Source organism: Rhinolophus sinicus, chromosome 14 (assembly GCF_057876585.1).
Source record: "Rhinolophus sinicus isolate RSI-liver-muscle chromosome 14, RSI-T2T, whole genome shotgun sequence".
Taxonomy (NCBI): Eukaryota; Metazoa; Chordata; class Mammalia; order Chiroptera; family Rhinolophidae; genus Rhinolophus; species Rhinolophus sinicus.
The window spans coordinates 7,758,068-7,782,486 of record NC_142514.1 but is presented as its reverse complement, the minus strand read 5'-3'; the positions used below and the strand labels follow the sequence as shown (position 1 = coordinate 7,782,486).

At 54.3% G+C, this 24,419-nt stretch overlaps 1 protein-coding gene across 5 annotated transcripts in view; it reads right to left on the bottom strand.

Moving 5' to 3' along the window:
* Positions 1-11,555: 11,555 nt before the first annotated feature.
* Positions 11,556-24,419, bottom strand: part of DISP3 (dispatched RND transporter family member 3) — a 53,604-nt gene continuing 40,740 nt past the window's right edge. For all 5 annotated transcript variants that reach the window (XM_074334053.2, XM_074334054.2, XM_019746791.3 and 2 more), the window contains 11 exons: positions 23,554-23,667; positions 22,681-22,817; positions 21,451-21,635; positions 19,395-19,525; positions 19,144-19,316; positions 18,061-18,187; positions 17,359-17,504; positions 15,021-15,180; positions 14,326-14,439; positions 13,710-13,876; positions 11,556-12,840 (listed from right to left, as the gene is read on the bottom strand). In XM_074334053.2, coding sequence (XP_074190154.1) covers positions 12,478-12,840; positions 13,710-13,876; positions 14,326-14,439; positions 15,021-15,180; positions 17,359-17,504; positions 18,061-18,187; positions 19,144-19,316; positions 19,395-19,525; positions 21,451-21,635; positions 22,681-22,817; positions 23,554-23,667 — 1,817 coding nt within the window. In that variant the 3' untranslated portion in view covers positions 11,556-12,477. The remainder of the gene's footprint in view (positions 12,841-13,709; positions 13,877-14,325; positions 14,440-15,020; positions 15,181-17,358; positions 17,505-18,060; positions 18,188-19,143; positions 19,317-19,394; positions 19,526-21,450; positions 21,636-22,680; positions 22,818-23,553; positions 23,668-24,419) is intronic.

Here is a 24,419-nt window from a genome sequence, read left to right as displayed (position 1 = left end):
TCCACACAGAAATTTCTCATCTCACAGATATGGAGGCCAGAAGTCCAAAATCAAGGTGCCAGCCAGTCCAGGCTTCCTCTGACACCCATTGAGGAGGAAGGTTGCCTCTTCCTAGCGTCTGATGGTTTCAGGACAACCTTTGGCATTCCTTGGCGTGAGGATGCATTGCTCCAACCCTCTGTCCTCACAAAGTGCTCTCTCTGTGTGTCTTCACAGTGTCTTCCCTCTGTGAGTGTCTGTGTCCAAATTTCTCTTTTTTATAAGAACACCAATTGTATTAGCTACCTAGGGCTGCCACAACAAGGTACCCCATACTGAATGGCTCAAACAACACAAACAAATTTTCTCACAGTTCTGGAGGCTGGAAGCCCAAGATCAAGGTGCCAGGAGGTTGGTTTCTTCTGAGGCTTTTCTTCTTGGTTTGCAGCAGGCAACGCTCTTGCTGCCTCTTCACATGTACCCCTGGTGTCTCTGTGTGTCCTAATCTCACCTTCTTATAAGGACACCAGCGAGATTGGATTAGGACCCACCCTAATACCCTCCTTTTGCCTGAATTACCACTTTAAAAGCCCTATTTCCAATAAGGTCACATTCTGAGGTACTAGGGGTTAGGGCGTCAACATACGAATATTGGGGGGATACATTTAACCTATAGCAGGAGGCTTTGTACACACTCATTCTCCAGCAGCCCTGATGCTGCCTGTGAACAAGCCCAGGGAGTGGCAAATGGCCCTGTGACCCCTGTTCCCCCAGCCTAACAGCCAGTTGCGCCCCCAAAGCAAAACCACTCAGCTAACCGACAGCTGACTGCAGACACAAGGGAGAAGAACCACGTCTAGAATCAGAAGAACCAGCCAGATGAGCCCAGCTGAATGTAATTAGCTCACAGACTCATGAGCTAAATAAACAGTTGTTGTTGTAACCCCCTCGATTTTGAGATGGTTTGATAGGCAGCAATAAATAACTGGCTCGCACAAGGCCGCACAGCTACAGATGGAACCCAGGCAGCCTGATGGTCTGATTACCACACCGGGAAAAAGGATGTGTCCCAACGTATCAGACTTGTCAAAGTCTCCCTGGGACAAGGGCCCCAGAGTCCCTGACAGGGACCTCTGGAATTCAGTGATCTAGAGGACACGCTGGGAGGAGTCTTTCCTCAGCGTCACCATTTGCTGTGAGACTCTGGGAGAAGTCACTTAACCCGACTGAGACTCAGTTTTCTCCTCTATAAAATGGGGTGGTAATAAGCCTGACTTGCAAAGTTGTGCAAAACTGGTGCGATTCTGAATGTGATAGCCTCTTGTGAATTGCATAGTGCTGTACACATTTTAGGAAATCTTTCTTTTTATTGTATTAATGTCATTGATGCTGTCTGTCCTATTTGATATTACTACCTGCGCTACTGAGGCACTCTGGGACATTTTCTAGAATGAGCAATGGAGCAGCGGACACTGACCTTGGAGTTAGCCAGGCTGGGTTAGAATCCCACCACGGGGTGAAGACAGGCAAGTCATTTTCTCCTCTGCGAAATGGGGTACACCTTCCTTCCCAGGAGGGTGCAGGGTGAAGTCATTTCATGGGCGGAGAGAAGGCATGTGGGAAGGACTCAGTTACATGACAACTTCCATCCCTCCCCCGCCTGCCCTGCAGAATTCTGCCTGTTCTCACCAAGGCAAGGCGGTGAGATATCCTGAGGGTGCTCTGGCAGGCGGAGCGGAGTGACAGAGAACAGCGTGGCCAGAGCCCTTCTCCTCCCACGCAAGCCAAATTAGTACAAGCAGCATTTCCGTCAGCTAGACTGGTGCAGAACAAAGGCTCCTTCATCTTCTGCTGAGACTCCCTCACCTCGAGTCCCTTTGAGAAGAGGCGGGGGAGGAGCCTGAAGGCAAGGAGAGGATGCAGAGTTGCTGGAGAGTAGAAAGTACCTGCTAAGTCCTCCTCCTGCCATGAAACAAAGGCAGGGCATCACTCTGCCCCACTGCTGATGAGATACTTCCCATTTTACAGGTAGGCAAGTAGAGGCTTGAAGGGGTAGGAAATTCATTGTCAATAGATATTTACAACAAACATACTATATGCCAGGAACTGGGGGTACCCAGTTTCTGCCTTCACGGGGTATGCCCTAGTGCTATGAGAGAGACAAGTAGGAGATCATTAAAAATACAGGCACAGGAAGTACAAAGTGCTGTGGGGTCACATCCCAGGACAACTAACCCAGACCTGGGGCACCAGTGAAGGCTTCCTGGAGGAAGCTGAGAGCTGAAGGCTAAGGAGGAGCTGTGAAGGTGCAGGAGGGGAGGAGGAGTGTTCCCAGCAGGGAGGGCGGCCTGGGCATGAGTCACAGCCCTGACCGTATCAGGAACTGAAAGAAGTTTGGCTTGGCTGAGGCCTGAGGTGCAAAGTGTGAGATAAAAATGGGGAAACTGTCAGTGAGATCCTAAAGGGCCTTGAAGGCTGTATGAAGGACCTTCAACTTTATTCCGGAAGTAATGGAGAAGGCATCAGTCAGCTATTGCTGCAATAATGCTGTATAACAAATAGCCCCCAACTCAGTGGCTTAAGACAATCATTATATTGATGTCAGCTCGGAGTCCGGTGACCTATACTATGAAGTACCAGCTGGGCTTGGCTCTGGGCTGAAGTTTAAATTAAGTCTGTTCCATGTGTCTCCACCTCCTGGAACCAGCGGGCTCCCTGGGGCAGGTTCTTCTCATGGAGAAGTAGAAGTTCAGAGGGCAAGTCCCTTTCAGGGACTTTGCTTACTTCACCCTTGCTGACCTCCCAATGAGCAATGCAAGTCACATGGCCCGACCCAACATCAGTGCGACAAGAAAACATATTCTACCCACAGCTGGAGAGAAACTAGACAAGGAGGGAGTCATTTCTCCTTATTGAAGGGCTTTGCAACTCCAAGCACATAAATGCTGTCCTGAACTGGGGGAAGTCTGTTATAACAACGTTGAAGCTGGTTTAGCAGGTATCGCTATGGCCAAGCCCTTGGCATATATTACCTCATTTAAAATACAACCATGCATGATGAATATTATTATTCTATTTAATGGATGAGCACACAGGTTAAGATAGAGCAAATGACTTGCACAAATTCAGGTAATGGAAGCAGACTGAGGATGCAAACACCAATTTCTATGACTCCACACCGGCACAGCCACTGAGTCCAACTCCAGCTCTTTCTACTACCCTTCTCCCTTCCAAGCGTTCCCTCCGCCTGCTCAACTACAAGGAGATGACGGAGTGGCACCAGGTGACATTGCACTCCTGACCACTCGAAGGGCTCTGATCGGAACTCTGGCTACAAAGTGGTGATGGTCCCAACCTCTCTGCTTAGAGAAGGTGGCAGGGAGGCTGCGGCTGGCCCACCAACTCCTGGCAGTGCCAGGGTCAGAGGACTCCAGCTGATGTTTGTTGATGACTTCTCCGAGTGGGGGGCGCACCCCTTCCTTCCTTCCTCACTGCTCTTCGGGCCTCACTCCACTCTCCTCCAGTCCACTCTCCTCTCACAGCCAGAGTAAGCTTTCTAAGGAGCAAATGAAAGCGACATTTCCACCTGGCCTTTAAAAAAAAAAAATCACGCAGGCAATAGACTCCTGCAGTCAAAAAATTCGAGTGTGAAAAGATTTAACATGAAAGCCTTCCTCTCGTTGTTGTCTGCCATCCACCTAACCCCCACCTCTACAGGTAACCACTGTTTTAGTTTTTATTCTGTTTCCTTCAGTTTCTTTATGCATATATTATATCAGTAAAAATGAGTATATAGTCTCTCACCTATCCATTTTTTAATCACATAAGGTAGCATATTTTACACACCCTTTTTCAACGTTTTCTCCCCATTTAATATAGCTGGGCAATTTTTCGCACATCGGCACTTAAAAAGTTTCCTCGTGCTTTCTTCACAGCTTCAGAGTATCCTATTGTCTGAAGGGACCGGCTGTCGTTTATTTCATCAGTCCTCGTGCTGATGGACGTTTTGGAGCTTCCGAAGCTTCAGTGAATAGCTTCTACACTCGGCCAAGGTAAGTTTATCTGCAGGAGAAATTCTCAGAAGTGGGGTCGCTGAATCGAAAGGACTGTGAGATTGTGATTTGGTCGTTACTTCCAAATTACCCTCCATGATGGTCAAACCAGTTTGTACTCCCACCAGCAATGCATAAGACAGCCTGTTTCCCCATGGCCTTGCCAGCAGAGAGTGTTATCAAACATTTAGATTTTTACAAATTGGATAGGCATAAAATGGCCTCCTGCTTAAAAACAAACAAACAAACAAACAAACAAACAAACAAACACGGACAAAAAGCCCTTCATTGTACCCCATTCCCCTCAGATAAAGTCTAGCTTCCTTGGGCAGTTGTGGGGGTGGGCACAGCCCTGTTATTTCTCAAGGGCTCATTGTCAGCCAGGGACCGGGATGTGGACACAACTCACTATAGCAGAGGCTTAGTGACCCAGCAGAGCCTTGAGAGAGACAAGGAAGACTTCACGGAGGAGGTGGCATCTGAGCTGAGCCTTGAGGGACAGGTCAGAATTTAACAGGTGTTAATGGGGGGAAAAAGACGGGGAATATGTGCACAGAGGCCAGAAGGGAGATGGGGCAGGTCCGGGGAGCATGAAGAGCCCAGGATGGCTGGGGGACCTAGAAGGAGCTGAGCCTGCAGGGGGGTTGGAACCAGGTCACAATGGGCCTTGAGTGTCATGTGAAAGAGTTGGGAGTTGAACCTGTAAATGATGGGAACACAATGAAGACTTTTGAGGGGGGGTGTGAAGTGGGTGGGTCGGGGGACTGTTTAGTTAGGACTTTTGATTTATAGTGAGAGAGAACCTTGCTCAAAGTGGCTTAAGGAAACAGGTAATTAACTGGCTTGTTTAAGAAAAAAATCTAGGGGTATATTAGCCTCAGGCATGGTGTTGTGCCGGGCGTCCGGCGGGGTCTCTGCCCCGCTCCCCACACTGGAACACAGGATATGGTGAGGCCAAAAAGGAACACCCACAGAGACATAGGTAGGGGAGTCACACTAGTATATTCTCACTGGAGGCTGGATCCATACTGTCCACAACCCGCCATCCTAACTGCACTCCGTGCTTGCCAGCCCAGCCTCCATCTTCTTGCTAACCCCCATTTTTTGCTAGCGTAGCCACAGCAGTTATATTAGTGGCCAATGGCTCACTGGTTACAGCTGATGGCCGAGTAGCCACAGCTGATGGCCATGCAATCACAGTTGATGGCCATTTACTACCTGAGCCAGCAGCTTTCTATGTGAGGCTGAGAGCCTGGAAACTGCTTTCTGGGGCTCTGTCCCCCCACTCCACCCCTACAGGCTCTCGCCTCACAATCTACGCGACAAGCGTCTTCCGCAAGGGGCCCTGTGCGAGGAGCCTGGAGGTGAATGCAATATCCTGGACACAGCCAGGCTCTCTGGACACAGCCAGGGTTTCTCAGGGCACCACCAGTGCTTCTGGGCACAGCCAGACTTCCTGGACTTCTTAGGGTACCACTAGTTTTCCCGGGCACAGCCAGGGTTTCTCAGGGCACCACCAGTGCTTCTGGGCACAGCCAGACTTCCTGGGCTTCTTAGGGTACCACTCGTCTCCCGGGTACAGCCAGGACCTCTCAGGGCACTGCCACTCTCTCTGGACACAGCCAGACTTCCTGGACTCAGCCAGGGTTTTCAGGGCACTGCCACTCTCTCTGGGAACAGTCAGACTTCCTGGACTTAGCAGGGCTCTCAGGGCACTGCCACTCTCTCTGGGCTCAGCCAGACTTCCCGGACTCAGCCAGGGCTCTCAGGGCACTGCCACTCTCTCTGGGCTCAGCCAGACTTCCTGGACTCAGCCAGGGCTCTCAGGGCACTGCCACTCTCTCTGGGCCTCTCAGGGTAGTAGCTCATAGTCAAGGTGCTTACATATTCTCAGTGACAGCCAGTCAAGACACAAAAGCAAACATCTGCCAGTTCCACTACATGGTGGTAAGTTCCCAAACAGTCAAGCTGTCCATTAAATTAGGGATGGAAGGCAACTCCCCATAGTCCATAGTCATTCGCCAGGGCTGCCCTGGGGGTGAGGGACGACCCTGACCTCACCCTCATCTCCCATGGAGGACTTAGCAAGCCTTTCCTCCTGGGACTACAAGTCCTGCATCCAGGCTGCCCAAGCAGGAACTTCCCCAGCCCACAGGGCCGCAATGTCCTTTGCTTTCTCCGGCCTTTGCTGGTTGGGGAACCATCCACGTCTTCCCACCCCTCCACGGGGGTCCAGCTCTCAGGCAGCTGCTCCTCCTGGTCTTCCTGAGACTGAGTGTTCATACGCACAAAGTGCTCCACCGCCCTTCGGGGAGCTTTGGCCGGCACCATACCCTGCTCGATGTGCTATTTGTCCTGCAGAGCGGCCTGTGGGGTCTCTGCCCCGCTGCCCACACTAGAACGCAGGATATGCTGAGGCCAAAAAGGAACATCCACAGAGCCATAGGTAGGGGAGTCATACTAGTATATTCTCGCTGGCAGCACTATAGTCTCACTGGAGGCTGGATCCACACTGTTCACAACCCGCCATCCTAATTGCAATCCGCGCTTGCCAGCCCAACCACCACCTTCTTGCCAGCCCCCATTTTCTGCTAGCATAGCCGCAGCAGTTATATTAGTGGCCAATGGCTCACTGGTTACAGCTGACGGCCAACTAGCCACAGCTGATGGCCATCCAATCACAGTTGATGGCCACTTACTACCTGAGCCAGCACCTTTCTACATGAGGCTGAGAGCCTGGAAACTGCTTTCTGGGGCTCTGTCCCCACACATGGCTAGATCCAGGGGCTTAAGTGATGTCATCAGAAATCTGTCTTTCACGTTTGGTTGTGCTTTTCTCTGTGCTGGCCTCATTCCTAGGCAGACTCCAGACTTTCCTCCTACAGCCTTGAAATATGGGTCAAAAAGAGTGTATCTTGCCCAGTAATTCCAGTAAGTCCCCAGGAAGACACTCATTGGACTGATTTGGTTCAGGTGTCCATCCCTCAGCCAATCACTATGGCCAGGAAGATGGAATGCACTGATTTGTCAGGTGTGGGTCACAGGCTTGCCCACCTGGTGGAGAGGTATGGGGGGGGGTGGCCTCTGCTTCATCTGTGCCACAAAGTTTGGGGTGGAGTAGGGCCCTCAAAGGAAACGCAAGGTGCAGTGACAGAAGAGGAAAGAACAGGCTTCTGTAGGGGACAGATTAAGGTGGGGAAACCAAAGAGAAGACTGTTCCAGGAAGAGAATGAGGGAACTAGAAGAGGCTCCCTTTGAGCGCCTCCTCTGCACGTGTGGTGAAAGGCCTCGAGCGCCTCCTTGTGGCTGGGAGGCACACTCCACCAGCTGCTGCATCCCGGTCCCATCGCCAAGACCACAAAACCAATCTTGAAGGCAAATCCAGGCAGCCTTAAAGGGCAGGGCTGGGCAAAGACATCAGGCCCTATGCCAGCCTGAGACGCCCCCAGGCTGTGTGTGGATAGTGGTGTGTGGACACAGCCCCCTGCTAGGCTCATCATATTTTAAGTCCGTTGGGAGTGGCTGGCATTCCACAGGACTCCACTGAGCCTTGACTGCAAAGGCAACAGTATTTAGCCTGCTGGAGTGGATGTGAAGGCCTCTCTGAACTCCTTTGGAGGCTCCAGGAGGTAAAAGAAACTTGGTTCTTGCTGGGCAACTTTCTCTGCAGTGACCGAGGCTGGTCTGAGAACCTTGTGCCGAGGGCCACCCTACATGCTTTGCTTGTCTCTCTCGATTCACTTGGTGGGGTGGGTACGTGCCTGAGTCCTGTGGGTGGCAGTGCCAAGCTCCTGAGATGGCCAGATGTTCTCTCCTGGCCCAGTGTGTTACCTCTTTCCCTGTCCACTGCCCCAAGAAAGCTCCAGCTTTGTACCCCTGTAAGACACAATCAATCCCTTCTTTTATGCCTTAACAGCAGCCTGCGGTACGCTGGTTTTTGGCTCAAGAAGGCCTATGTCTGATGAGATAAACTCCTCAGAGGCAAGGACATTGGTCCTCATCTCTTAAATCTCAGGCCACATGGCTTTGTGCCTTTAACCTTCACTCTTCTCCCTCGAAGCCCTCTAGTTTGTGGTTATATATTTGAGGGATTCTTTTATTAAAGTTATTTTTCCCTTCTTGACTATAAGGTCCCTTGACTATAAGGTTTAGGCCTGTTTTTGTGTTCCCTTGTATTATTGAGGCCTGGAACAGTGCCTGGCACATAGTAGGTGTTGAATAAATAGTCGTTGAACAAGTGAATGAATAGACAATAGTTTCAATGGGCATTCTCCTGCTTCTTGAATGTGAACAATGAGAACAAGAGAGACTCACAGCAGAAGGATGGTCACTGGTGGTGGGCACTGGGGCTTGATTTTAGGAGACTCAAATCCTAGCAGCATAGCTATGGAAGGAATCAGGGCTCTGGACACCATTTTGTCCCCTGTTCTGTTTTCCAGGGGATTAAATCAATGGTGGGTGGCTTGCTCAAGGTCACCAGGCAGGGCTGGCGCTGGGACTCAGATGCTGAACTTCCAACTCCAGTTCTGGTGCTCCTCCCTCTCAAATAGCATGCAGGTGGATTATTGTGGCTGAGGAGAGAACCCTGGCTGCCCAGCTGGCCTGGGGCTGGTTGCTTCTGTGAGTCAAATCTGGTTGTATACTGAGAGGCTATAGGAGAGAGAGAGAGAGAGAGCACACACTCAGGATCCGTCAGCCCTGGGTGGGAATCCCAGCTCTGTCACTCACAGGCTGTGTGACCTCGGTCCAGTTACTTCACGTCTCTGAGCTTCAGTTTCCTTATGAGCAAAATAGGACAACACCCTCCCTTCTGAGGAATGCCGTGAGGATTCTGAGAATGCATGGCCAGGGCCTGGGACATGGTGGCACTTCAAAAAAGCTAGCTCTCATTCATGTCTCCTGGCCTCCAAGGAAAGGGGAATGAGAAGCAAGGGCTCAGGGAAACTTGCAGGTGACAGGGGTCCCTCTGCCCCTCCTTGGCCCCCTGAATGCCTGCACCTCCTCACAGACCCCTGGCTACCTGCTGTGCCTGAGGTAATGAAAGGCATCTCATTAATGCTCAGCCAAACTCACTAAGACTGTGAGCTGTGCATCAGTGGCAAAGGAAGGTCAAGGTTTTCTTCATGGGAAGTTAGTGCCTCTGGGACCCTGTGGTGCCAATATTCACAAACGAGATGAAAGGGGGTTTATTTGTAGGCAAGTAGGCAGCCAGGTGTGTGGCAAAAGTTCCCTGGGGCCCCAAAATAGTCACCCCGATCCTTCCCCCAGCCTTGCCCTGGCCCCTGCCACTGGGAGGAAAAGCATTACAGGCAGGGAGCTGGACAGAGTAGTCACCACACAGGGCCTGAGGGACCAGGACAGGCCCGGTTTGATGAGGAAGGATCTGAAGTCGAGAATGCCATCCACAGAGGGTGAGCCTGGCAGGGAGAGGGAGTGGGGCAGGGGCCCTGGGCCAGGAGAAGCTGCTGGTGCTGTGCTGCATGCACTTGCTTTCCCCTCGTGGGACCTCAGGGTCTTCATCTGTAAGACGGGAATCCAGCTTGCAGGAGAGTTATCAGGGTCACAAGAGAGTTGTGCCTAGGCCAGGAGCCCTAGTCACCTGTGTGGGGGGAGGTGACAGTGACAGGCACCAGTCTGGCCTCCTCTACCCTTCACCTACCTGCCCAGCATCTCAACAACCCTCTGCAAAGACAGAGGCCAAAGGGAAGGAAGAGGAGCTGTTTCTTCAAAGCGAGGAAATGGGCTAAGTGAGGGTTTCTTTACAAATGGGCATTATTTGGACTGCATGCAAATGATATGCAAATGACTCTACCTCCACATTCAAACTAGATTATTGGGAAAGTCTCGGGACAAGGATTTGGAGATGGCAGTCCTTTTTCTGAGCACCTTCTCAATGTCTAGTCCATTTGCCGGCCCCTCCCTTGCCTTACCCCTCCCACCTGACCTCCTGCCATAAGCTTCCATTCCTCACAGTGGTCATTGGAAGGAGCACGATCGGGCAGCCGTGCCTCCCCCATCCCCAAGGGTTGCTGGAGCCCTGGGTGAGACCCCCTGAGTCCCTGATCAGCCCCCTCAGGGCTGTGTGGTCCCCAGCATGCCCCCCTGCCACTCAGCCATAGCGCGCTTTGCCGGGCCTCAGAGGGCTCAGGTTTCATACAACGCTGATGGGAAAACACTTCAGTGCAAAGTATTGCACAAATTCAAGGGTTTCCGTTCCAAATTTTCTAAGAACAGCTCTCCTGGTTTGCCCGTCAACCTCAAATAACTTTGTAACTGTCATCCCCTTAGTTACAATTCTCTGAGGCCCTAACCTTAATGGTGAGCACACACCCTGGGGCAGGCGGACTGCAGTCTGGCTCCGCCATCACTAGCTGCGCGACCCAGGCAAGTCAATTTCTTGGAGCCTTGCTTTCCCCATGTGTAAAGTGGGTATGATAGCACCTCCTTCTTAAGGTTAACAAATGAGCTGACCCATGCTGAACCCTCTTATGGGTTCTACTGGGTCCCCCCAAAAGATATGTTGAACTCTGGTACCTGTGAATGTGAGCTTATTTGGAAATAGGGTCTTTGCAGATGATCAAGGTGAGGTGAGGTACTTTGGGTGGTGTTCCTATGAGAGGGAAGGTGATGTGACCCTCAGAGAAAAGATGGGCAGGTGACAGCGGACGCAGAGAGTGGAGTGATGCTCTACACACCAAGGGCGCTGGCTATCACCAGAAAGCAGGAGAGAGGGGTGGGATATTCTCTCTCAGAATCTCCAGAAGGAACCAATCCATTGGTTCCAGTGATTTTGGATTTCTAGCCTCCAGAACTGTCAGAGGATAAATTTCTGTTGTTATAAGCCACCCGGTTTGTGGCACTTTCTTATGGCAGCTCTAGAAGACTAATGCAAACCCTGAGGAGAGCGTCTGGCACAGTAAGTGCTATGTGTCAACGAGTACCATTAATTGCTTGTTTAGTGTCTGTCTCGTCACAGATGGTGGGTTCAAAGGTCTGACATTCCCTCAACAAATACTGAGCACCTACTTGGTGCCGGGCACGCACTAGGCAGGGGGCATGACGTTGCACATCTGTCTTGTATCCTCAGCCCTGTTAATATTTACAGATGACCAGGTGAGCTGGCCTGAAGACCACCCTTGATGACATCTTTTCCCCTCTGGGCTGTCCTAGCTCAGTCTGTGTTCAGCTTCCTAAAGCCCAGGGGGCAATGTCTGCCCCAAGGAAGGTCAATGCCAGACACACCAACAGCACACAAAAATGTCCCAGGTGGGGAGACAGATGAGCCCCTTAAAGAAAGGAGCGTCGAGTGAGCCCCACTCATGTAGCGCTATCCCAGAGGCTCCCAACCTCGCTCTGGGCCAGCAGAGTTCTCCATGGCTCTGGGCCCCAGTGGGTCGGGCACACACGCTGGGGCAGGCCCACATCCATCTCCTTCTAGGCCAGCCCTACTCCTCGTGCTAGATTCTGGCTGGGCACCATGCAAACACTTAGCTATTTCAATTTTAAGAATATGATAGAGCCAGCGATGCTTAAAATGCTCGTGTTAATGGTGGCGGTCTGCAGTTTCATTTCACTTTAACAGGAACCATCTGCTGTGAGCAGGCAGCAGGTGGCCAGCTCCCCTCCCAGGGGCTGTCCCCTTCCCCCAAATTCCACCCCTAGCGTCACATGGGGGAGATGGGGGATCTGTGAGGAAGGCTGTGCTGGGGCCCCACAGCCCCCAGGGAAGATTTTAAAAGGGCTCTTTGAAGCCGGGGCCCAGGGTAGGACATGCAGAACCCCAGGCTGGTCCTTCTGTCCTCTCTGGCTAGACCAAAAGGTCTGGGGAGGACCATGGCCATGGTAAAGCTGAGGGGAGGGGAGGAGGTGCAGGGGATGTGAGGCCCCTGACCTTGAACCCACTGTGCTTGCTCTTCCTGCAAAGTCCCCAAGGGAGGCCTGGAACTCGGGAAGTAGCTCTGATTCTGCCACTGACCCAGCTATAGGTCAGTCACTTTGCCTCCTGGTGCCTCAGTTTTCACATCTGTAGAATGGGGGGGCCTGTAACACCCACATCAGAAAGTTGTTATGAGCACTCAGGCAGTGTGACAGGGAGTCCCGTGCAAAAATAACATGATCCTCCCAAGGTGACTGGGCATGGGAGGAAGGCTGGTCTCTTCCGCTGTCAGGGGGAGCCCAGTGTGGCTGCCAGCAGCCCGGTGGAGTGGGGTAGCAGCCAGCTTCACCACCCAGCTCCTGCTTGGCATTGTGATGAAGGCAGTGTGGGCCACACAGGTGGGCGTCGGCTCCCACGCTGGGCCTCTGGGCCGCGGGTCACCTTCGGGCCCCGGCCTGGGAACAAAAGTAGTTGGAGCCAAGCTGGGAAACAGTGGCTCTGGGTCAGCGCACAAGTGTCTTGTCCCTACTCGCTGGGCCAAAGTGAGCAAGTCAGGACCCAGTGCCAGGGCTATAGGGAGGTCCCGGTGGGCAGGGGGATCTTATAGCCACTTCGGAGGAGCACGAGGCAGGCGCCCAGCCCCAGTACCCCTGCCAGGAGCACGGCACCCAGGGCTTTGAGGAAGGAAGTCCTGGTCCGGGTGAAGGAGCCCGGCGCCATGATGCCGAGCAGGGCTGTGCTGACTGTGAGCGTGTAGAGGATGGAGACGCCCGTGTTGAGTGCTACAATCTTGCCGAATTTGGCAAACGGGGCTATGATGCAGAAGAAGAGGGGTACCGTGGCGATGACTGTGGTGAGGGCACTGGAGACGATGGCCACGCCCACGTGCCGCACGGCCTCCAGCGTCCGCCACTGGCGCTGCGAATGGGCGTCCTGGGTGGGGGCGAGAGCGGAAGCTGGGGCCAGCGGACCTGACAGGACAGCGGGATCCCTCCCTGCCCAGGACCCTGGGTAAACAGGCACCCCGTGCCCAAGGCCAGTCCTGCCCCGAGAGGCCCCCAATTCTGCTTCCATAAATGGGATAATTACAGCACCTACTCCTTGGTGTGAAGATGAAATGGTTCCCCTAGAACAGTGGACAGTGCGCTGTGTGTGTGTGTGTGTGTGTGTGTGTGTGTGTGCGCGCGCGCGCGTGCGTGCGCACGCGTTAAATGTTGCTATGACAACCATGATGCTTTTGATCTTTGTAATAAGTTCTCATAAATGGGAGCCCTGACTGGAACTGATTTCCTTCTTTTGACCAAAAGCAGCTAAGTGTGTAAATAATTTAATTTACATCTTTATGTTTTCACACCAGTACAATTCCAAACTAGGAAAAAAACACTTTCTGATACCCAGAGCTGGTTTTGGCACTGAGTCACGGGTATGTCCTCACTAAGCTACAGGGGGGCCAGTTGGTGGCCTTAGGGTCACAAATGCCCAGCCCTGCTCCCCAGGCTGGAGAATGAGACTCGCCTTCAGGGAGCGGAGAGGGCCCTTGGACAGCACCTGGTGCAACCCCTCATGCTCACTGAGGGAGAGGGAGGCTGGGGGAGTGGACCCTCCCAGGGCCCACACACTGCTTTGATGAGCCGCCTTGGAATGTGAGTCCCCTGGGAGATCAGCCCTGAAAACCATAGCTCCTAGAACATATCCTGGTTAGGGCTCAGGCACAGGGGATGTCTAGCTATCCTTGGGGGTCCCCCAGCTTCACTGAGGTGGAGGAGATTCATTGGGAGGGGAAGGGCAGGCAGGACGCTCACCTCGGCCTGGGGCGGGGGCAGGTTCTCTCCAGCCAGCAGGTAGCCCTCGACCAGATGGACGCAGTAATCCACGGAGGAGCCGACGAGGATGGACAGGGAGATGGCTTCCACGGCGCCCATCTCCCAGCCGCTCCAGTACATGATGGTCACAACAAGGCAGACGATGCCTGCGGGGGGTGGGGGGGAGGGACGGTGGGAAGGCAGCTTGGACCTGGCCCTACCCATACAGTCTTGGAGGGGTGCTGGGGAATCAGGGGGCACCTGGGGAATGGGGTGAAATCTCGAGTGGAGCCCCTACCTCTGGTGGCAGGAAAAACAGGGCCACAGAGAGCTGAGGGGGAGGGCAGGGCGCAGGTACAGCAACAGGTCACTGGGCAGAAAGCTATACACAGCAATATCTGACTCAATTCGGGGAGCACAGACTTGTGGGAACAGTCCTGTGAAGGACTGTCACCCACACAGCACCGAGCAGAGGGTCACTTTGCTGGGAGTGGGGGTAGGGGGGTGGTCAGGAAGCCTTCACTGAGATGTGACAGCTAAGGGTTGAGAGAAACCTGCTGACAGGAGGCCACCAGCAGGACCCCTGCCTGTTGCTGGCCCTCGGCCACATACATACCCAAGATACTCAGAAGCACAGGGAGAAGGAGCAGCACATGGGTGGTGAACACGGCCACTGCAGCAACACAGATGAGCAAGGAGAGGGCCAGGCCATACAGGGCACTCTGCACCCCTACAAGGTAAGAGAAGAGGGTCTTCAGCTGAGCTGTGCGGGCGGGGCGCCCACAACTGCCCCTTATCCCCATGGTTCAGAGGTCACTGGGGTTACACAGATGGGCACAGACACAGCTAGCTGTGTCACTCTGGGAAAGCCACTTGACCTCTTTGAGCCTCAATTTCTTCATCTGTAAAATGGGATAATAAGAGTACCTACCCCATAGGCCTCATTTGGAGTTTAAAGAGATAACACAGGTCAGGCCCTCAGCACAGGGCCTGGCACTGAGAAGGGCTCCTAGTGACATCGAGCTGCCATAATGGTCATTACTATTCCTTTTTAGGTGACCAAATTCAGGATCAGAGAATGTGGCCAGATGCCCCTGAGCAGGAGGGGACCCAAACTCCAGCTGCTGACTGGTGTTCCCAGCCACTGGGTCATTCCAGTTTCTCCAGGGCTCTTGGCCAGGATTGAGATGATAACAAGTGTGGCTCAGACAGGCCATGCCATGCCCTCCCTGTCCAGTCACCTCCCAGACCCCCACTGCCACCATCTGCCCCAGCGGGACCGCAGGGGTAAGGGGTAGGGCTATTGCTTACCTATAATCTCCATGAAGATCTGCTTCCAGTGCTCGCAGGTCTGGAAGCCTCGGTGCAGGGCCGAGCCCTCGGGGAACGTCTGCAGCTGCTGCTGCAGGAAGCTCTCCCAGCGCAGGTAGTCCGAGTAGGTCTGGAAGGAGGACTTGCCCTTGTACGTGGTCTGTGGGGGACATGAGCAGTGAGACAGGCAGGTGGCTGTGGCCCACTCACCCTTCCCAGGCTATGGCTGGTCTCTTCAGGGGCAGACGTAGCCAATCCTTGGACACCTGCAAATGGAGTGTGTGTTATGTTGGGGGTGCGGGGGAGGGTGAAGGATGAGCTAATGCAAGATGACCTCCTGCCAGCCTCTGGGCTCACATGATTCTTACAGCAACAGCAGGTTCCAGTGCAACCAAAGTCCCTGTTCCTTTCTAACAGAACCACCTTCAGAGCATGCCCTGCTTTTGTGTCCCACCCTCTGCACATGCTCTTCCCTCTGCCTGCAAGCCAGCTCCCACTCATCCTTCGAGTCTTGCTAGGGTTCTGTTTCCTCCAGGAAGCCTTCCTTGATAGCCCAAGATGGGCATTCTCTGGGCTGTGCAAGAAACCTATTGAAAGAAGCCTGTTGCTTTTTAGGTGGCCCAATTCAGGATCAGAGACTGTGGCCAAATGCCCCTGAGCAGGTGGGGACCCAAACTCTGGCTTTGAATCAGTTCTTGTCACTTTCCGGCACCCTGCTCATCTCCTGGCTGGACTGTGAGTCCAGGAGGGCAGGGAACGGCCCATCTGTTTCAGTGTCCAGCTGTGAGGAGCGGTTCAGGGGATGGTGACAAGACAGGCACTCATCCTATTCTGGAACGTTCACCAGTTAGCTCACTGGCCCGATTCTCCTCTCCATGAGCACAAACCAGTTATAGTGTGTCTGTGAGCATCTGCGTGTTGGTGGGGGTCGGCTTAGAAGTGATGTCCTGTCGTGTGGAGGAGCCTGAGCATGAATTCTCTCCTGTCTGAAACTGTCTGCGGCTTCAGACTTAAAAGGGAAAGGAATCCTGTCACACGCTACAACGTGTGACAAACCTGGAGGACATTATGCTAAGTGAAATGAGCCAGACACAAAAAGACCAATACTGTATAATTCCACTTATGAGGTAGGCGCCTAGAATAGTTAAATTCACAGAGACAGAAAGGAGAACGGTGCCTGCCAGGGGCTGGGGGGAGGGGACTGGTGAGTTAGTGTTTAATGGGGACGGGGTTTCAGTCTGGGAAGATGAAAAGTTAAAAGATGGATGGTGGTGATGCTTGCACAACAACGTGAGTGTATTTAATATTACTGACGTGTACACTTCGAAATCATTAAGGTGGTCAATTTTATTATGTATATTTTATCACAATTAAAAACAAAAACTTCCTGAGCTTTGAACTGGTGTCTGCATTAGCCTGGGGCTCATTCAGGGCTGGGAGGGTCTCTGGGCCCTCTTTGTTGGTGGCAGAGGTTGGCTGCCTATGCAGTGAGTGGCACACACGGTTGAAAGGAAAGCAGGGCTGGGGGCCCGAGAACAAGACTTGGCTTCCACTTGTACCCTTGTCATCATTACTCTCACTCCCCAACACCCTCATGTGCTCTCACTGTTGCTTCTCAATGACGGTCAGAGGGAGGGCAGGGATCTGTAGCCCTGTTCTTTAGAGGAGGAACTTGAGGCCAGAGGGAATGAGTGATTTGCTCAAGGACGCAGAGCACACCGGGACTAGAGCAGGACTGGACCCCGGGTCGTAATATGGAGCCAGCAGGGGCAGCCCTGGCCTGGCTCACAGAGCGAAGTGCCAGGGCTGCGAGGTCCGCAGATGCCCAGGTCAGGGTGTGCGAGTGTGTGCCTCCTTGTGCGGGCCCCAGGGAGGTTGGGGTGAGAGACGAAGCAGTGACGTGTAGGATGGCTGGTTCCCTGGCTTCCGAGCCCTCCTGGGGGAGGCTCCGCACTGGGGTCTGTGGCCCACTACTTGGGCCCCCACAGTGGCAGAGGGAAGCATCCTGCACTTTCACCAGCCCCACCCCCACCTGCCCCTGCAGCCCAGAGGCTACAAAACGACATGGACCCTGGGCTGGTGGGGAAGAAGGGGGGCGGGAGCTGGCTGGCAGCGTTTGTGGTAGAAACGCTATGCTCTGCAGTCAGACGGCTGATTTAGCATTTGATGCTAATGCTTACTAACCAGGTGACTGTGGACAAACAATCTCCTCTCTGGGCCTCGCCTTCCCCTCTGAAGAGCAACCCCCCGCCCATCTGGAATGAGGGCCAGGGACCGGAGGGGACACACATGAGGCAAACACTCTGCACTGTGCCTCTCGAGACCGTCGGGGACTCACCGACTCAAAGGCCATGGAGATCCACTGCACGCGGCCCTCCTTGACGCCCACGGCCCCGTGTGACAGCTGCCCTGGGAGCAGGTTGGGCTCGGGCAGCTCCTTGCACTCAGGGTGTAACATCTGCAGGAAGGAGGAGATGCTGTAGCCTGCAGGGAGGAGGAGAGAGGTGGGTCGGGGTGGGGACCCAGGAGCGCACCCTTCCCCACCGCATCCCACTGTGCACAGGTACTCGCCCATCTGTGAGTGTGGGAGGGTACCCCCCAAAATTTAATTAAAAAAAAAAAAAAAAAAAAGGAAAGGTGAGTGTAACCACTGGCGATGTCATTGGGAACCTACCACACCCATCTGCTATGGGGTGGAGATGACATCTTGTGCCCTCAAGGAGATCCCTGGCATGACCTCACCCAGGCTAGTGATGAGCCAGCCCCTTGCTCCCAATTTTGGAAAAGCTACTCCTGCAGATGTGCCCCCCCCCCACCACACACGTCCCCATCACAGGCATCTCTGGGCCAATTCATGTTCATGCACTTCTGGAAGACATGAGAATGTTTGCATATCCCCCACCTAGTGTGGATACTCAGGCACAGACACATGTCTGCAGATACCCACATGCCAGGCGCAAGTGTCCTCAGGGCTGCCCACCCTTGGTTCCCAGTCCCCCCAGCCCCGCCTTGCTCTGAAGAACTAGCTCTCCGCACAAACCTGAGGGTAGGCACTGGGCCCCGCCTGGCTTTACTAGCTCTGAGTTCCCGGCGATGGCCTTGCAGAGGCGACACAGGTGCCCAATTTCTTTGAAGAGGTCAAAGCTGCTGTCATAGATGACGCTGCCCTTTCCCAAGGAGACACAAGCCAGTGCAGGCCGCTCAGTGAGTCAGGACCTCAGGCCTGGGTCCCACCCCCGGGGAGGAACCCCCAGCAGTTCCCTGCTACCGTCATTGCCATCACGCTCGAGTCCCCTGCGTGGTCACCCGTGGTCCCCACCCAAGCCCGCTCTGCCTGCCCCCAGCAGGACCTCTGCTCCCCTCACTGCCCACCCTGTACAAGCCCCCTTGCTCTCATCTGCTTCTTTCACTCAAAACACTCTCACCTGGGCTTCCTGCTTCCTCCTCTCCCTCTGCACAGCCAAATCCTACCTGTCCTCCACTGTCGCTTTGTCTCCCCCGGCTGCCCTACCCATCCCTCCCCTGAACACCTGAGCACTCGTGGTCCGGAATGAACAGAAAAATGCTCTTCCATTCCACCTGGCTCTCGAATTACTTCATGCCTGATCCTGGACTCCCAACCGGACTGACTTCTCAAGGCAGGGGTACGACTGTACGTACATCCACAATCCTCCCTACCACACGCTCAGCACCCATTACGTGCCAGGCACACACCTAGTCACAGCTCCATTCGCTTCTCAAACACCCAAGGGCCCAGCGTAGGACACAAACACATACAAGAGGAGAGAAACCCTCTTGTGGGCGGGGGCACCACAGCTGAGGCACACAGCAAGGGCCTCCTGCAGCAGGAAGAATGGGGTGGTTTTACACACGTGTATGTCCCTCATCTCTGTCCCAGCTCCTAAGGGTGAGGGGCAGCCAGCTCGGGCCCCAAATGTCCTAAATTCTGGGTGATTCTAAGAGTTCAACCTCTCTCGGCTCTCAAGAGAAACAACACCCAGGGCCCCGTGGGGAACCTGTTTGGTCTGGTGAGGGCCTGTGGGGGGCTGAGAGGGTGGCCCTCGGGCTGGTACTTGTTTGCCAGTCTGGTTAGTTGGCATCTGCTCAAAGCGGGACCACGTACCGGGTCTCCGATGACATGGTTGTCCACCTGCCGCGTGCGGTTGATGCCCACGATGCCGAAGACCACAAAGACCATGGCCCCCGTGTCCACCAGTGGCCGCACCGCGGGCTTCCCACAGCCTGCGTTCACGCAGGGGTTGAAGCCAAAGGTCGCCGAGAGGCGGGCCCTGGGCCCTGCAAAGAGAGTCATAGCTGTACTAGAAGCAGGGTCCAGCACCCCCCCAGGCCCCACTGTGGCCTCCCCGCGTGTACCTTTTTCACTGGGCACATAGAAGAAGCCTTTGGTCGGCCCATCGGGGCTGGAGCTGAGCAGGCAGCCGGGAGGTGCCGCGCAGACTCGCCCGTGGAAAGGTGGCTTGTGGGACTGTGCAAAGTACAGTTTCCTGTGGAGGCAAGGGAGGCCAGGACTAAGGCTGGGAAGACCAGGACAAGTTGGGGAGGTGAGGCAAGTGTGGCCATGTGCAGGGGCTGGACTGGGGCTCCCCTAGCACAGGCATTTGGTCTCTGGTTGGGTGGGGACTGGTGTTTGGAGGCCAGTTCTAGTCCGACCCCTGCCAAGAACACTGTGTGAGCCTGCTCAAGGCCCTTCCCCTACATGAGACTGTCTCCCCACCTGTGGCATGTGGGTTAGAGAAGACTGGAAGTTTTCAAACTGCCCTCTAGGTGGTGGGAGGACCATCCTTGGGGGTGTCTGCTTAGAAGCACCTTACTCCCCCCAAAGCCCCACCTCAACCTGAACAGCTATGGAGACTCAAGCTTCTGTTTGAAGAAAGGGTTCTATGGTCAGCTTGCTCACCACTAGACCGACCTGGCGTAGCTCAAGGTTCTTTCTAGAATGTTCTAAGCTCATCCGGGCAGCCTGACCCCAGTTGCTATTGTGTATATGCAGAGCAAGCCCAGTCTTGGGTTCAGGGCAGGGTAGGTAAGGGGTACCCCCACTCCCCGAGCCAAGGTGCACCAGGCTGGAAGGGCCCAGCAAGCCTGTCCTGGTCACCCCCCTGCCTCCACGCCATACCCCTCTGCCCCAAGCAGAGTGCTGCCTCATGCGGTGCTGGCAGTCCTGAGGCAGCGCCCTGTCAGAGACCACAGCCCCACGTGTCACCAGTGCAGGGCCCCTTACTGCTGTTCTCTAGACTATGGCAGCCTGGCGCTTTCTGTCAGAGCTCTTGTCGTAATTTGTAATGACACTGCAGGTGACTTGTTGGCTGCTGTGTCCCACTAGTCGGCCTGAGGTCAGAGGCACATCTGTCTTGTTTACTGCCATATCCCCAGCCAGCACACAGTCGGTGCTCAATGTTTGGGACATGAATGAACGGATGAAAGAGTAGACCCTCAGCTACCACGGCCCTGATGGCTAAATGAATGTAAGGCCCTGGCCAGAACACGGGGGATGAAACCTGGGAAAAGACACCCCCAGCTGGCTCAGAGACGCCCTGCCAAGGCACAGAATGCAGTGAAGTACTTTGGGGCCCTTACTCCTTGCCAGGCACTAGACAGGGCATACCATATAGGATACACACTCTCTCCCTGTCACCTTACAGTCTGGAGAAGGACGTTAAATACCTTCTGAATTAATTATACATGTTGAGAGTGGATAAGTGCCTTGGAGAGGAAGGGCAGAGTGTATTCATTCATTCATGCATGCATGCATGCATGCATGCATTCATTCATTCATTCATTCATTCATTCATTCATTCAGCACCGGCTGTGTGTCTGACGGTGAGCTAGGTGCTGGGGACACAGCATGGAATATTAGTCACGGTGCCCCCTGCAGGATGTGTCTGTGTTCCTGAGGGAAGACAGGTAATGAGCTAGTAGATCAGTAAGATTCCAGGGGGTGATGGGGCCAGAAAGAGAGCAATGAGGTGATGTAAGGAGAGAGGTCAGGTGTGGCTACTTTAAATGGGGGACAGAGTTCTGGTCAGGGACAGTGTCTCCCAGGAGGGGACAGCCTCTCCCAGGAGACCTGACTCTTGAGAAGTCAACAACATGAGGGTCTGGGGAGGGGTGTCCTAGGCAGAGGGAACGGCAAATGCAAAAGCCCTGAGATGGGACTGCCTGGTGTGCTGAGAACAGGACGGGGCCATGGTGACCCATCCAGAGGGAGAGGGGCAGATGGGGGAGTGGATCACGGGCCGTCATCTTTGCTGCTGATTCCCACTTCCCTGGCCTGGGCATAGAAATATCTGAATAGATGTGTGGAAATGGCCCCGGGTCTCTTAAAGGGGCTTGCTGGCCTTGAGGGAGAGCGAGGGGAGGGCAGCGGGCTCGGCTGGTGGAAACAGGCTTGTCTGCAAGGCTCTGTTACCGGGAGTGCTGCTGCTCCTTGGCGGCCACGTAGAAGCTGAAGTCAAACTTCCAGCCCCGTTTGGCGTCGCAGGCCAAGGTCGTCACCATCCACTTGCGGGAGGGGCTCGCCGCCTGGAGCAGCCCTACTGTAGACATACAAGCGGTCAGCTTCTTGGTGAAGTTACCAAAAGGCGTTCTATATACCTAAGCAGTGGATTGACAGAGACAAGACATGTGACTCCGGGAGGCTGCCTTGGCCTGGGCCCGGCCTCAGGCTCCGTCCCCTCCCTCCTCAGCATGTCCCACCCTGTCCCAGCCCTCACAGTGGGGGGTAGAGCCCTGAGCAGAGGCTCAGAAGGCCTGGGTTCGAGATGGAAGATAGAGCAAATCCTTCCCTCCCTCTCTGAGCCTCAGTCTTTCCTTCAGTTGAGCACTAATTCCACGCCAGGCCCCGAGCTGGGCAGTGAGGATACAGCAGTGAGCAAGACGGACTGGGCCCTGCCCTCACGGGCTGCCAATCACATGGGCTGCTTCAGATTCCTTTAAGGGCTCCAAGTTAAACAATCAGGATGGGAAAACACAGGATAAATGGGCAGAGGAAGAGGAGGGCAAACTGAGAAGGGTGCTTAGGACAGGGCTCTACGGGGTGACATTTATGCTGAGACCTGAATGAGGAGTCAGCATGCATTAAGCTGGGAGGAAAGTTTTCTAGGCAGTGGGAACAGCGCTGCAAAGGCTCAAAATCAGGAAACGCCGCTGAAACCTCATCTTTCAAATGGAAATAAAACTCCCAAACAAATGTGTTGACATGTGTGTCACCTTGCGGGGTGTAACAAGTTAAAGAAACACAAATGATTCCTGCAAGGGAAAAACTGGAGGCTTGGGTTTGCCCTGAGAGGCTCTTTCCTGGGGTGCTGGAGCAGCTGCCAAGAACAGCAATCTAACTAATAGCTACCGCATATTGGGCACGTACTATGTTCCAGATGTTATGTCATGCACAGGCCTTACCTCATGTACCCCCAACAACCCTGGCTGGTACTTTTCATATCCCCATTTCACAGATGAGGAAACTGAGACCCAGAGAGATTAAGTAATTTGCCCAAAGACACACAGATTGTAAATGGCGGAGCTAGGACTCGAACCCTACAGACCCGGCCTTCCCCTCCCTACATGCCACTGCCAACCAGGGCAGCACTGAGGGACCCCTCCCCTGGTAGTGGTGGCTCACTTCACGACAGCCCAGGCTCACCTGGAAGGAGGGCACCTCCCCGTCCCCGGGGGACACGATTTGCCAAGGGGCAGGCAGGCTGGCATTGAGGGAGAACCTGTAGACAGCCAGGTGGCCTTTATTCTTCACCTTGGAGACGTACACGGTGCCTGGGGAGTCTGGGGGACAGACGAGGGATGGATGGGGGTGGACAGTCACCTTGACTGGCTTCCCCTGACCCTGCAGCAGTCCACTCTCTGCTGACTGAGGAGCTGAGCCCTGACCTTGGTGGTGGTGAATACTAGGATGGAGTGGTGGCCTGGGTGGTGGGGGAAGCAGTGGTCCAGGATGGGGTGGCTGCATGGATAGGGGGGGACGTGATGATGGTCGTTGGTTTTGGGTGGCAGCATGGGTGGAGGGAGTGACAGCAATGGTGGAAGTTGTGGTGAAGATTGTTGGTACGGACTAGGGTCGTGGCAGTGGTGACAATGGGAGCACAGTGTGAATGGTGGGGCTAGTGCTGGTGATGAGAACGGTGGGCACAGACGGGATGAGGATGGTCATACGGAACCGCCCCCTGGGGGAGTTAATTCCTACATGTGTCCCAGCACCCCACCTCTGATGGAGACCCCAGTGTTGAGTACCTCCCTGCCCTCCCCCATCCAGAGTGTCTTAGGTGCACAGGGCGGGTTCATGGGGCACCACAGGCTGGGCTGGAGCGGTGGCAGGAGGGGAGCCCACAGTTGTGGCTGAGGAGAGCGGGTGGGACAGGACCCAGCTTCACCGAGCTCACCCTCCATGCAGGTTCTTGTTCTCACAGAATTTCATCTGCTCTCCTCACAGGGCCCCCACACCCCAGCACCAGGGAGGATCTCCCGACACCCCCACCCTTGCCAGACCACACTCCCCACTAACCCTGCGGGGTGGCCTCAGGCCGGCTGGCCCACAGGACCCCTGAGCCCCGCTTCTTCTTCTCCAGGGACGTCCGGATGTTGTTCTGCAGGCTGTGGGGCTTCTCCTGGAACAGACCTACCCCCCGAGCTGCGTCAGGGACAGGCTGGGATCGGTGACAACCCCAGGGACACGGTCCCCAGGGCCCTCAGCTTGGGGAGAGGGAGTGTCAGGGGTCTGAAAGAAATTAAACGGAACTGAAAAAAACATCAAATATTGAATTTACAGGAATCTTAAGGTAAGAGAAAGGCAACCTGTCAGCCTGGGAGAGAGACACTCTGAAGCTTTCCCTACTTGTAGCCCCAGGCCTCACTCTCTGCCTGTCAAATGGGCTGACACCGTACCCCCAGAGGGCGGCTGCGGACCACACGGGACACTGCTTCATCTCCACCTTGCTCGTGATAAATGCTCAGTAAACAGGAGCCATTAGAAATGGAATGTCACCAACTAGTACAGGTGATGGAGACTTTCCTGTTTTGCCTAAGCATTGTCGATGAGTTTTTGGTTTTTTTAATGAGAGAACTTTGATACCTTCAAAAACGTAACCCTCACAATAATCCTAGGAGGTCATTATTATTAACCCCATTTGACAAGGAAGAAAGCAGAGGTTCAGGAAGGTTACGTGACCTGCAGAGCAAGTGAGAGGCAGCGCCCCATTAGGACCCAGTTCTTGTCTGCCCCTAAAGGTAAAGCTCTTTTTGCTATAATCTGAAGGGGTCCCTTTAAGGGCCTGGGGGCTGGACTCTGGCTGGGGTCCTGGCCTTTCTCCAGATGTTTCCAGGAACTTCGGGTTCACCTGGGGTTTGTCTACCTGTGAAATGGGAGTGGAG